This window comes from Sinocyclocheilus anshuiensis, unplaced genomic scaffold (assembly GCF_001515605.1).
Source record: "Sinocyclocheilus anshuiensis isolate Anshui unplaced genomic scaffold, SAMN03320099.WGS_v1.1 scaffold990, whole genome shotgun sequence".
Taxonomy (NCBI): Eukaryota; Metazoa; Chordata; class Actinopteri; order Cypriniformes; family Cyprinidae; genus Sinocyclocheilus; species Sinocyclocheilus anshuiensis.
In genome coordinates, this window is record NW_015539926.1 from 735,623 (window position 1) to 749,849 (window position 14,227).

Sequence of the window (14,227 nt, forward strand, 5' to 3'; positions counted from 1 at the left end):
AGAAAAATGCTGCAATTTTCTGGTGTTATTTTATTATTGTTGGGGCAGTCTCCAGCTATATCTTAAACTTCTCAAAATACAGTCCGTATTTGCATAAAAAAATTAACGCAGACTTTATCTAATTCTGATTGGATGGGCAAGATAGTCATTTGGGTGGGCTCAGCCCACCCCTGCCCATGTCTGGAGCCGGCCCTGAACAACAGTCTTTAATAATCCAAAACCAGGGGTAACACAGGGCAAGCAGAAACACACACGTAGCACATAGCATGGATGCAATATCGCACAGCCCTAAAAATATATTTAATATATAAACATAACATGTTTTTCTTAAGTATATACATGCATGTGTTTGTATTTATATACACATAATAAATATACACAGTACACACACATATATTATGTAAACAAAAACTTTTATTTTGGATGCAATTAATCGTTTGATAGCACTAAAATAAATATAAATATTAGATAAAAAAACAAAAATGTTGCTTTGGCAATTAAGTGGAAAAAGTGAGTTTGTTGAAATGGAAGCACTAAAATTACTAAAACTAAAAATGGAAAATGAAATAAAATCCTGTGAAATTTTAGTGAAAAGTGAAATATAAAAATATGCAAAAATACATAAATTAAAATCAATTAATATTAAAATATAAAAAAATCCTAATACAAAGTATTAATAAGTTCTATAATATAGAAAAAAAAAAAGCTAAAATAATAATTAATGCTATCATATGGCTTCAAACTTAGAATAAGTCATGTTTTATTTTATTAAGAAAGTCATACAGGTTTGGAACATAATTTTTGAGTAAACTCTTCCTTTAACGATTATGACCAGTCATTAGAATAGAAAGAAGTGCACTGGAAGCGGTTCAGTTGCTTTCAGAATGACCAGGAATGCATTAATAGGCACGTTTGAGAGGTCTCGGAGTTCGTAGTGTCTTCTATGTCCAGATTACAAAAGCAGAAAAGGTTCTCAGGTTGCAGTTATGCAGTCATTTTTAGGCACGTGTGATTAAATGAAATGTCTGACATGTTTGCCTCTGCTTGCTTTTATGTGGCGACATTTTTGTGCCTAATTCCCATGTCCTCGTTTCTCAGGTGTCTCGAATAGCTGACAGCGAGCAGAGCGTCATGCTCATGCTGGGCCGCTGTCTGCCACACATCGTACCCAATGTCCTGCTGGCCAAGCGAGAGGTAACCCATGACCTTTTGACCCAACAGTCCCACCTCATCTTCCATGTCCACTGCGGCTGGCCTCTCCCTCTCATTCTATTCTTAATTCAACGTTGACTCTAATTATTTTTTTTCCATTGCAGTTGTGTGTGTATGTCTCTCTCTCTCTCGCTCTCTCTCTCTCTCTCTATATACCCCAAACCCAATCCACCTCTTTTTTGTTCTGTTCACTCATTTCTTCTCTTGCTTTTGTGCATGCATCTCACTGCTCCGATAGAGAATGGTTGTGCACCTTTGTCAGGTGAGTGGAACACATCGGCACGTTCTCACATCAGCCCTGCTTCCTTCCTGACCTTTGACCTTTCAGTTGGCTTGGCTTTTCATCAGCTTCCTTAGTTGTCAGTGACTCAAATGCATTATTTCTTTTTTTATTGATTGATTATTTTCAACTGTGAACTTTTGCTTTGTACTGAACTTCTAAACTGATAAAGCTCTAAATGTAATTTTTTAGACTAATAAGGTAAACTAATTCACAGCAATAATCTAATTAATTAATAATTTTATTATTATTTGTAATATTAGTATTACTAGTAGTTAATAATGATATATAAACAATAATGTTTTATTTAAGTAATGTTTTTCTGAAGTGTTTATACATTCTCTTTTTTTAATCATCTGAACTTTTGTTGTCATATTTATGATAAAGTGAATACTGCAAAACAAGCAATACATACAAAACTGGGAAAATAGCAAAATAAGGGCAAATATTTGACAATGGAGTAGTAATGGTTTATTATTGACCACCATTAAATTATTATTGGTGCTTTTATATTTTAGTTTCTTTCAGCTTTGTCAAAATTATGTTTTAAAATGTCTTTATTTTCTTGGAAAACATAACAGAAAAATATTGATGGCTAATCTTGCACTCAGGTATTCTGCCCCACTGCAAAAAAATGATTTTTTTACTTAGTATTTTTGTCTTGTTCGTTTTTGCTTAAAACAAGAAAAATATCTGCCAATGGGGTAAAAACAAACAAAAAAATCTTGTAAAAAGTAAAAACCAGATTATTTTTCTTGCCCCATTTGCAGATATTTTTTCTCGTTTTAAGCAAAAACTCACTTAATTTTGATACATTTTTCAGAAAACAGAACTTAATACTTAAAATTGTTAATAATAGTCAAAATATAATATTTTTCTGCAGATAAATATAGTTAATTAGTCCTTAGCCGTTTACAGTTGTTGTCACAGGTGTGCAGATATATATTTGACAACAACTTCAAACATTGCTTGACGAAAAAAAGTGTATTCTGAACTTTGTTTTATAAATAGTGACTGAGTAGCTTTATTTTTTTTCAAAAAACTAAATAGCAATTTCAGACGAATAACTCCAAGTTAAACTTTTGACAGCCAAGCCAATGGAACATTTCTATGCTGTGATTTTTCTGTGCTTCAGGCTGCAGCTATTCAGTATGAAACCTTGTTCAATTGTTTTCTTTGCCCCCCTATTACAGAGCTGATTTGGTTTAAATGACTACACTTTTAGAAAAAAACACAAGGTACATGCACACATTGCACATCTGTTGAGAGCAGACACAAAGGTGTGTACCGTTCCAAGCAAGTTCCACAGCATTTCCCTTGTTGGGCCCCTCTGATTTGCATAGGGCAGTTGTGTTTTACGGGAGACAGGTGACAGTTTAAGATGGATTGGATGCTTTCCAGGCTGAAGTCGGGTGAAAGCAAACACCACACGAGGAGTAGAGATTTCCTCGCTAAACTGGACTTTGAGCTTTGCCTGTTAATTCTGTTGGCTTCGTAACCTTCTTCCTTGAATTCAGACACACACTCACTCTGACACACCCTCAGTTTTTCCCCATCTGGTGCAGAACAATTACTTATCGGGCGCTGTTGGAACACCTGCCTTACAATATAATTCCTGTCATCTGTACACCTACAAGAACTTTATAGTAAAGATAGAGTCTTTCGGAATTAAAGGCCATTCAAGTTATTGATTACCATGTAAAACTGATAAGACATCTGGTACACTGTGTGTTTGCAACAGTCCAAAATTCTTCATGTGGGTGTATTTCTGATTGGGCCTCTTTGCTTTCTGCTGGTAATTATCTTGATTCAATGAGTCAATGCAGGCTGATGGTATAACAGAAAATTTGCATATAAATACAAGTTTTCATGGGAAACAATTTGGAGTGACAAGGAATCCAAACGTGCAAGTTCTTGTTTTGTATTTTTCCTTTTTTGTTTAGATATTGAGAACAGATTTTATTTTTTGCATTTTTGCCAACAAAAATGTTTGGACACTTCATGCCACAAACAAATGTTATTGCATTTGATTAAAAAATATCAAACAAGTTGGCGTTTATTGTAAATAAAGTTTGTCAAGCAAAATGCATTACAAAGCCATTTTATTTATAAATTATAACTAAAAAAAAAATGTTTTTATTAATAATAAAACAATATTCATTGTTATAACAAAAATATATAAAAATTATTTTTTCAAAATTACAAAATAATGGAAAGTCATGGTAAATTCATGGAAAATCGTTGGCCAAAGTGTAAGAACCCTCTGTTTTTTATTTTTTGTTATTTAAGCAAATAAGATTTTATTTATTTATTATTTTTAGTGTAGTTTAGTTTTAGTTTTATTTATAGTTTAAACAGGGCCTAAATACAATTATAAGTAGTGTTTTTTTGTTTGTCTTTGTTTTGTTTTTTGTTTTTAGCAAAATGCACCACCGAAAGACTTATTGACTTACCGAAAAGACCGAAAGAAAATGTATTAATTACAAAACAAAATACAGTGTTATAACAAAATATTTATGGAATTTTTTGGGTCAAAATTTATGGAAATTCTTTGGTCAAAGTGTCAGAACCATCTAAAATCATTTGATTGATATTTTTTTGTTTGATGCAATGAGAATTGTATATTTTATTTTATTATTTTATTTTCCTTGGAAAAATCATCTGTTTGGTCAAAATTTATGGACATTCTTTGGTCAAAGTGTCAGAACCGTCTAGAATAATTAGTTTTATTATTTTTATCTGATGCATTGCCGTTTTATTTTACTTTTACTTTACTTTACTTTACTTTGAAAAATCATCTGTTTAAATAGGGCCCGAATACGATTAGTGTGTGCATTTATTTATTGGTTAAGTCTCAAAGCTCTTCCCATTCTTAATGCCTGCTTCTAATTGTTTTTGTTTTGTTTTGTTTTTTTCCAGTAGCTCTTCCACAAAAGTTCCGGTCTCCACTCACACATTTCCACACTTTCACTCTGGACCAGAGCCAAATAAACTATTTCATAAATATGCCTCTGTTGAAAGCTCTGCTCCAGGTGCAGGAGACGCTGCGCACTGCTGCCTCATAATGCCACACTCTCACACAGAGTCACTACTGATGAAACGGCTCATTGCCGTCTCCAACAGACCAACCCTTACTTTCATAACATCTCTTGACATCCGATTAAAATTATGGTTTTAACTCTTGGCAGGTGACTTCCCCCACAGAAGCGGGTGTATTGAAAGAGCCGTCCAAACAAACAAGCACGGCGTCAAACAGCCTGCAGTCTTGCCGCATGTTTGCTTAACTGTCTTTCACTTTAAAGTGCCTGTTCGAGGCTGAAGTCTACCCACAGTCACGTCTCAAGATGAGATAAATCTAGAGAAAATAAACACTTCTGTGTCGAATCTTCCTGTGAATCCTGATCTGTTGTTTCTATTCTGGATCTTTGTGGAAAATAGGGCTAGTAACCGCTGTTTGGCCATGAGACGTGTACCAAGGGCACACTGCCTGTTCTGTAATGTGATATCTGTCGTGCTGGTGAGGTTTTCTTTCATAACTGCGTCTCACGGTAAACAACCACTGATTTACATGGCTAAATGGCTTTGTACATACTTTAGAGAATGTCACGTTTATACACATCCGCATACATCCTGATACAGAAACGCACTTCAATACGTCTTTGTGCTAGGACTGGGCAATATATATCAATCATTTTAAGCCATATGACAAAATTCGGTATATTTCTATATTTGTTTATTTGTGTTGTTTTTTTTTTAAACCAAACCTTCATTATACAGCCATAAAATCCAGTATATAATAGCTTTTGGAAAAGTTTGAAAAGTTTTTCAAAAGTGTGATATCTAGGCCTGCAAAAAAAATTAAATCGTAAAAGATCATGGGAATGTCATGTTATAAAAATGATTTTCCCGACAGAAATATTGAAAATCCAATAGTAAATGGGAAAGTCATAAAGCAAAAGTCTAGTGCTGTCAAACGATTAATCGCATCCAAAATAAAGGTTTTTGTTTACGTAATATATGAGTTGTGTACTGTGTGTATATATAATTACAAACACATGCATGTATCTATTTAAGAAAAATATGTTGTTTATATATTAAATATATTTATATAAAATAATATATAAATGTGTATACTGTACATGTAAATATTTTCAAAATATATACTGAATGTGTGTGTGTTTATATATACATAATAAATAAACACAGTACACATACATATATTATGTAAACAAAAACGTTTATTTTGGATGCGATTAATCTCGATTAATCGTTTGACAGCACTACAAAAATCGTGTGTGTGTGTGTGTGTGTTTGTGTGTGTGTGTGTGGAGCAAAAAACCAGTCATAAGGGTCAATTATTTGAAATTGGACAAAAATGTATACACTATAAGCTTTCCATTGATGTATGGTTTGTTAGGATAGGACAATATTTGGCCGAGATACAACTATTTGAAAATCTGGAATCTGACGGTGCAAAAAAAGTTGTCCAAATGAAGTTCTTAGCAATGCATATTACTAATCAAAAATTAAGTTTTGATATATTTACAGTAGGAAATTTACAAAATATCTTCATGGAACATGATCTTTACTTATAATATCCTAATGATTTTTGGCATAAAAGAAAAATCGGTATTTTTGACCCAAACAATGTATTGTTGACTATTGCTACAAATATACCTGTGCTACTTATGACTGATTTTGTGCTCCAGGGTCACATATATATAAATAAATACAGTCAACCACCTTCAACATTTCTCACATTATCTCAGTTTATTGATTTTGATGCTTAATTTTGTACAATCTGTGGTGTAAAAAGGTTGCATTAGCAGTTAAAGAAAAAACACTTAAGCAAAACATGGTCAGGTCAAACTGTCTGAATAATTTTATGTGAAATAAATTTCACTGGTAGTCCACTGTATGAAGAATATTTAGGTGTAATTCAGTATGTTTACTTTATTTTGCTATCCTCACTTACATCTATCTATCTGTCTGTCTAGATAGATAGATAAATAGATAGATGTCATATTTGTTAACATGTTTGGAAATGTATTTTTACTTAATAAAGATGCCATGCTTTTTAATAAATAAATAAATAAAAATCGAATTACAGTTTTTAATTGATTCAGTGAATTTACCAACTCTAACGTTATTAGTTTAAATCTGTAAGTGCTGTCAAACTCGAGAATTGTGAGATCATGAGAATTGACTTAAGAAAATTAATATCCAAATCAAAATTACTTCACTATACAGTGTTTCTAAATATTATAGCACCAACAACATAGTTGCAAACATGCCGTGAATATCCGATATATCACCCAGCCCTAGTTGGTGCTGTGGTTGAGTGGCTTGTAGACTCTCTCCTTTGTGGTGAAGATGTTTCTTCAATAGAGAAGTTTTTTTTCCCCAATATCCTCAAATACCTGCTTGCTGAAGTTCCCTGTCCGAGCCCTTTGGGACGTGTCTCAGCGGATGCATGTGTGTGTTTATTTCCCTGTGCATTGCATATTATATGACCTGCGTTCCTGTGTGTGTCCACAGGAGTTGATTCCTCTCATTCTGTGTACGGCCTGCCTGCATCCCGAGCCCAAAGAAAGAGACCAGCTACTGCACATCCTCTTTAATCTTATCAAGAGACCTGACGATGAGCAGAGGTGTGTGCGCATTTGGGCATCTGCGCATGTGTAAACTGACCAAAAAAAATCGGTTTTGTTACGAGTTTGATAACACTCTGCTGTAATCTTCCTCTCCAGGCAGATGATTCTGACCGGGTGTGTGGCATTCGCCCGACATGTGGGTCCCACTCGGGTGGAAGCTGAACTCTTACCACAGTGCTGGGAACAGGTTAGTTCTGAACTCGTACACACACTCACCACATAAAAAAACTTGTGAAAAAAGCAGGAATTCCTTTGTAGGCACACTCAGTCATTCACACAAACCAAATGGTCAAAACAACAATTTTGTAACATCCTATGAACTTTTTTTATCAGTACATCTGTAATAGTTTTCATATGTGAAAAGGTTAGCCAATCAAAGCATGGCTGATTTACATATAGAAGATGCAGTGGCACAATAAACTACTGTTTATCAGGGTTAGAGGAAGTGTAATAATGTCATGGAAAACTGCATTTATAACTATTTTTGGTGTAAAAAAAACATTACATAACTAAAAAAAAGTACTTCGGAAGTGTAGAATATGTTGCATAAAGTGGTCTCAAATGTTTTTGGACATTTAAGTCACACTTAAATATTTTTTAGCATTTTTAGCTTTTACTTGATCAGTTTCAAATTTTTAAATATTTTTGGAGTAGGTTATTAGAATATTTTTTGAATGGAATATTGGAATCTATTTAGAATGGAATATTAATAATAGAATATTTTAACCTTTTTACATTGAAATCTTTATAATGGAATATTTGAACCTTTTTACAGTGGAATCTATGTAACCGAATTTTTGAATCTTTTTACAATAGCATCTTTGGATCTATTTAGAATGTAATCTTGATAATAGAATATTTGAACCTTTTCGAAGAGAATTTGTTCAACTTTAAAATCAAATATTTAATAAATAAAGAAATCTTTATATTTAAATCTCTTGAAATGGACTTAAAGACTTTAGTAATTAGATTTCTGTGGACATAGTGAACATAATTGAATACTTATTGAATTTTCAAATAATATATATTTTTTTAATACTTTAGTCTTTTTTAATACTTTTAAGTCTTTTAAGATTGTTTTTGTTATTAGATAAATACAGAAAAAAATGCATAATAATTTAATTATAAATTATTTATATATTTATTTTTCTTTCAACCTTTGTAGATTTTAATAATTAAACTTTAGTTTTTAAAAAAGTACCCTTAAAGTTGGTTAAAGGGATAGTTCACCCAAAAATGAAAATTCTGTCATTAATTGCTCTATTGCTTTGTATCTCATTCCAAATCCATAAGACCTTTGTTCGCATGCGTCATGGTACTAGGTAATAGAAGACGTGGTGAATAAAGTGGTTATTTTATGTTTTCTTAGCACACAAAAACTATTCTCACAGCTTCATAAAATTATGGTTGAACTACTGATGTCCCATGGACTATTTAAATGATGTACTTACTACCTTTCTGGTGCTTGAACGTGTCAGTTGCGTTGTTGTCTATGCAGGGTCAGAAAGCTCTCGGATTTCATTAAAAATATCTTACTTTGTGTTCCGAAGATGAACGAAGGTCTTGCAGGTTTGGAACGACATGAGGGTGAGTACGTTTTTGGGTGAACTATCCCTTTAAAAGTAATTTAAAAATGTAAAAGTAATTACAAAATGGTTCAGAAAGGTTTTATCCATTATGTATTTATGAATATTCTGTCATTTTTACGATGGCTCTCAGACATAAAGTCTGATTTAAATTGTCCAAAAACATTTGAAGCTATCCCTATGTTTACTGTTAGTTTTTAAGTAAACTCTCAAAAGTACAGTACGTTCGCAGCTCCCCACATGGAAACCTATTTCCGCTGAGGAAATAACCTAAACAATTTCAGTGTTAAACACTGAAAAATATGAGCTAATGTGGTTTACAGAGGGTACGGGTGGGTATGCAGTCCTGCGGTCAGAGCTGGAACTGACGCTGCTGTGTTGTGTCTTGCGCTGTCTGTGTACGTCTGTGTCGCATGTGTGTTTCTCTCGCTCAGATCAACCACAAGTATCCAGAGAGAAGACTTCTGGTGGCGGAAGCATGTGGAGCTCTGGCCCCTTATTTACCCGTAAGAGACTCCGTTCCTCTAAATATAAAAGCAGTCTAACTGGGACACATTAATCATGTTCACCTTTCAACAAAGTCACAGTTAGTGATCGCTAAAACACTAGACATCCAAGATCACACTAGCCAAACTGCGGTGAGTGGTAGTCAAGCAAGAGCATGCTGAAATAATCAAATAATAATTATCAAATAATCAAACCAGCGAATGTCAGTATAGCGCAGAATCTGTTTGCATTTGTGTCCACTTTGATCATGTGTGTGTTTGGTGCTATGGAGGAATGCTGTTTGTTTACAGTGGCTGTACATCATAGAGTTATGGTTGGAACTCTCAGCAGGCTGTTCATCTAGTGCTGTGAAACAGCCTTGGAATCATCATTAGATTGGAATCTTTGAATCCTTTTTGCATCTTAATATTGACAATTGAATCTTTTTTTTGTTGTTTTAATTAATTTTTAGACTCAAATGATCAGATCTTTTAAATTTGACTCTTTCAAATGGAATCTTTTGAATACATTTTTAGCATTTAATATTTAGAATGGAATCTCTGAATTCCTTTAGAATAGAAACAAATGAGCATTTCGTAAATGAATATTCAGAATCTTTTTCAAATGTTATATTTGAATATTGAGAATGAAGTCTTTCAGTCTTCTCCGAGTTGCATATTTATTTAGGATAAAATTTGCAAGTCTTTGACATTATGGTTTTGAGGTCCGTAAGATTTTTATTTATTTTTTATTATTATTTTATTTATTTAAAAAAAAACTAATACTTTTATTCAGCAAGGACGTTAAATTGATCAAAAAGAGAAAAAATCTGTTTAGAATGGAATCTTTATAATGAAATATTTGAATCTTTTTAGAATGGATTTTTTTCTTTTCGATTCTAAACACGGCAGGCAGTTCATCTATTAAAACAGCCTTAGAAACAATTTAGAACTGGATCTTTAAACTAGATTCTTTGAATCCTTTTTGCATTTAATCTTTACAATAGAATCTTTTGAATCGTTTAAAATTTATATTAGACTCAAATGACCTAATCTTTTATATTTGACTCTTTTCCATTTTAAATTCTTTTAAATTGTAAATTTGAAAATCTTTTAGATTTTAAATCTTTTAAATCTTTTTTTTTTTTGAATTTCATATTTAGAATGAAATCTTTAAATCCATTTAGAATAGAATCATTTGAACATTTTATAATTTAATATTTTGAATCTAATTTTCAATTTTTGTTATACTGTATATGAATCTTGAGAATGAAGTCTTTCAATCTTTTCTGAATTGTGTATTTATTAAGAATAAAATTGTCCAGTCTTTTACACTACTGTTCAACAGTTTGGGGTCAGTACTTTTACTTTTTTAAAGAAATTAATACTTTTATTCAGCAAAGGCACATTAAATTAATAAAAATAAAAATGTGACTGTAAAGACGTTTGCATTCTTACAAATAGTTTCTATTTCAAATAAATGCTGTTCTTTTGAACTTTCTATTAAAAAAATAATTATATAAAAAATGTCCTGTTTCCACAAAAATATTAACTTTTTTCAACACTAATAACAATAAGTGTTTCTTTAGCACCAAATTTGCATATTAGAATTATCTCTGAAGGATTAGTGACACTAAGACTTGAGTAACTAGAGTTTACATTGGCTGTATATCATAGAGTTGCAGTCGTAAGGTTTATTCATTTTCATTTATTAATTCTATAAAAAACTGGCCTTTACATCTGAACTGATTTGGCTCAAACGGGGCTCTGATTGTCGGTGTTATGCCTTTTTTGCCTTTGTATGCTCCAGTCTATAATGAAGTGTCTGATGTTTACTCACTTCCTCGTGAGTATGAACACTTCATCATTTAATCAAACACAGCAGAATACAAAAAAAGATGTTGTGTAGGCAATTCAGAGCTGGCATGGGAATACAAGTATAGGTGTGTGTGTGTCTACAGAAGGAGATCCGAAGCTCTCTGGTTCTGTCCATGCTCCAGCAAATGTTGGCGGAAGATAAAGCCGATATGGTCCGAGAGGCTGTGGTGAAAAGTTTGGGCATCATAATGGGCTTCATTGACGACCCAGACAAATACTCCCAGGTGTGTGCATGTTTTGGTGCTCAAGCACAATCCAGTGTTTTTACACTTACTTTACTAGTGTTTTCTTATATTAGTCTGCTTTATTTTGTATATGGCTATGTAATAGGGCTTTGAGCTGATGCTGTTGTCTCTGGGCGACCCATCAGAGAGGGTGGTCAGTGCAACCCACCAAGTGTTCATTCCTGCCTTCGCTGCCTGGTGCACAGAACTGGGCAACTTACAGTCCCAGCTCATCCCCTCCCTCCTCACACGCATTGAGAAGCTGCTCAAGGTGAAAACCAGCACGTACACACACACACTAACTTCCTTGTGAAGACCCTTCCTTTTGTTTAGCATGTTTAGACTTCACCTGGCCTGTTTTGAATCTATATAGTTTTTATATATATGTTTTATTTGTTAGGGACAGATACAATAAACAGATGAAAATGTAAAAACAATCATCCCATGCATGTACCATAGTGCTTGTAGCCAAAGCTAATTTGCAACACTTGTTATATATATACAGGTGCATCTCAATAAATTAGAATGTCATGGAAATATTTAGAATGGACTATAATGGAACTTTATTATTTGGAGTGATACTTAAGAATCATTTTAGAAATGAATTTTTAGATTGGAACCATGAAGGCTTTTTGAATTTAATCTTTACAACAGAATATTTCGGATCTTTTTTCGGATCTTATTAAGACTCAAATAATCAAATCTTTTATTATCTTTCAAATGGAATCTTTTGAATCTTTTTTCAGAGTTTAATATTTAGAATGGAATCTTTGAACCTATTTAGAATAGAATTATTTGATCATTTTATTTTTAAGTATTTGGAATCTAATTTTCAAATCTGTTATATTTGTGTCTTGAGAATGAAGTCTATTGTTCTGAATTGCATATTTATTTAGAATAACATTTTTCCATTTTATGGTTTAGGTTTGTGATTTGTTTTTTAAAAAATTTAAACTTTTGTTTAGCAAGGACATCAAAATGAGCAAAAGTGACAGTAAAGACAAAGTTTCTATTTCAAAAAAAAAAAAAAATGTATTACTTTGTTATCAAAGAGCACCACAACTGTTTTCAAAATTTGACAATAATAATAATAAATATTTCTTGAGCACCAAATCAGCATATTAGGATGATTTCTGATGGATCATGTGACACTGAAGACTGCAGTAATGGCTGCTGAAAATTCAGCTTTGCATCACAGGAATAAATTACATGTTAAAATATATTAAAATAGAAAGCAGTTATTTTAAATTGTAATAATATTTAACAAAAGTACTGTTTTTACTGTATTTTTCACCTAATAAATGCAGCCTCTGTGAACATGAGACTTCTTTCAAAAACATAAAAAAATCTTAACTCCAAACTTTTAAACGTTGTACATTTGAATCTATAGAAAGGAATCTTGAATCCATAGAATGGAATAAATTGTTAGAATAAAATATTCTTTCTATAATTGACTCTTAAGAATGAAATATTTAAGTATTTCAAACTTTCTTCAAGATTTTGCCAGGGCTGCGTTTCCCAAAAGCATCGCAAGCCTAAGTTGATCGTAGAACCATTGTAATCAAGGCTTACGATGCTTTTGGGAAATGCAGCCCAGGTTTTGCAGTTCTTCTCAGAACATTTAGAGACATTGTGTGCCCACAAAGTAACTAAGCACAACATATCCAGCACTACAGACACACTCTTTTAGCTTCCTTCAGTTATTTCATTCCTAAATTCCTCTCTCTTCCTCCAGCAGGGTGAATATGGTCTAGATGAACACAAGCTGCATATGTATCTGTCGGCGCTTCAGTCCCTCATCCCGTCTCTATTTGCGGTGCTGCTTCAGAACGCCCCCTTCACCAGTCGAGCCAAACTACAGGGAGACGTGCCTCCAATCGAGGGTGAGGGTCGGCCAACGTCAACACACGCACGCGTTTTTCGCTAACTTTCTCAGTCAGGCCACGTTTAGCGACGCAGACCTGGCGCCTGACTCAGTGTAACTGTAGGGTTCCTGCCATGTTGAGGTTGCTCTCTGGTTTTGGGCTCACTATCAAAGTGCTCTTTCATTTACGCACGGCGTCCACGTCAGATGATTTGTGCAGTTATTCTTTTTTTGGTGTATTCTTGGTTTTGAAATCTGCTCCTGTGTGTGTGTGTGTGTGTGTGTGTGTGTGTGTGTGTGTGTGTGCATGTGCCCTCGCAGTGACCCGGTTCCCGCGGCCAGCCTCCCCGTTGCAGGACATGGCCACCATCATGGGCAGCCGAGAGCAGTTGGCAGTTCTGCTGCAGTTATTTGATCATCAGCTCCAGCATGAAGGAACTACAGGATGGGACAGTTTGCTCTGGGTGGTCAACCAGTTGTATGTTAATGTCTCACACACACTTTTCCCCCTTTTGACCTCTGGTTTTTGCCATTGTTATTGAAGGTGGAGACAGGAACTTGGGTCACCCACTCATGTTGGAGCACCAGGCCACACCTCAGACATTCTAGAGCATTAAATGGCATGCATATGTGTTCGTTAAAAAGAAACGGCTCATAAAAACACTTTACTTGATCTTTTGATATACTGTTAGAATTCATAATCCAAAGATTTCTCTTCATCCCACCTAGATTATTTAGAAAAAGGGAAACCTAAGGGTCAGAAAGTGTCAGATGACGTCATAACAAAGAACATATTAACATTTGGAATAGGCCACTCCAAACAAACTCAGAAGTTTTTGTAAATGGCTGAAGATGTTAGCATCAGTTAATTCTTATTCAAATTAAAATTAATAGGAATGAAAATATTTTATTTTTTGATAAAATAATAAAAATATATTTTTTTAATAAAGTGTGTGTGTGTGTGTATGCGTGTATGTGTGTATGTGTGTTTTAGCTTAGTTAATGTAATCTAGAATAGCCAATAAAATTCATGAATCATTGTTT

At 33.5% G+C, this 14,227-nt stretch overlaps 1 protein-coding gene across 1 annotated transcript in view; it reads left to right on the plus strand.

Annotated features, from left to right (window-relative positions):
* The window catches only part of LOC107686719 (lisH domain and HEAT repeat-containing protein KIAA1468 homolog), a 48,269-nt gene that overhangs the window by 21,669 nt on the left and 12,373 nt on the right, over positions 1-14,227 (plus strand). The window contains exons 11-19 of the mRNA XM_016483824.1: positions 1,099-1,194; positions 1,451-1,474; positions 7,031-7,143; positions 7,243-7,333; positions 9,167-9,238; positions 11,179-11,319; positions 11,426-11,590; positions 13,055-13,202; positions 13,505-13,661. Of these exons, the coding sequence (XP_016339310.1) occupies positions 1,099-1,194; positions 1,451-1,474; positions 7,031-7,143; positions 7,243-7,333; positions 9,167-9,238; positions 11,179-11,319; positions 11,426-11,590; positions 13,055-13,202; positions 13,505-13,661 (1,007 nt within the window). The remainder of the gene's footprint in view (positions 1-1,098; positions 1,195-1,450; positions 1,475-7,030; positions 7,144-7,242; positions 7,334-9,166; positions 9,239-11,178; positions 11,320-11,425; positions 11,591-13,054; positions 13,203-13,504; positions 13,662-14,227) is intronic.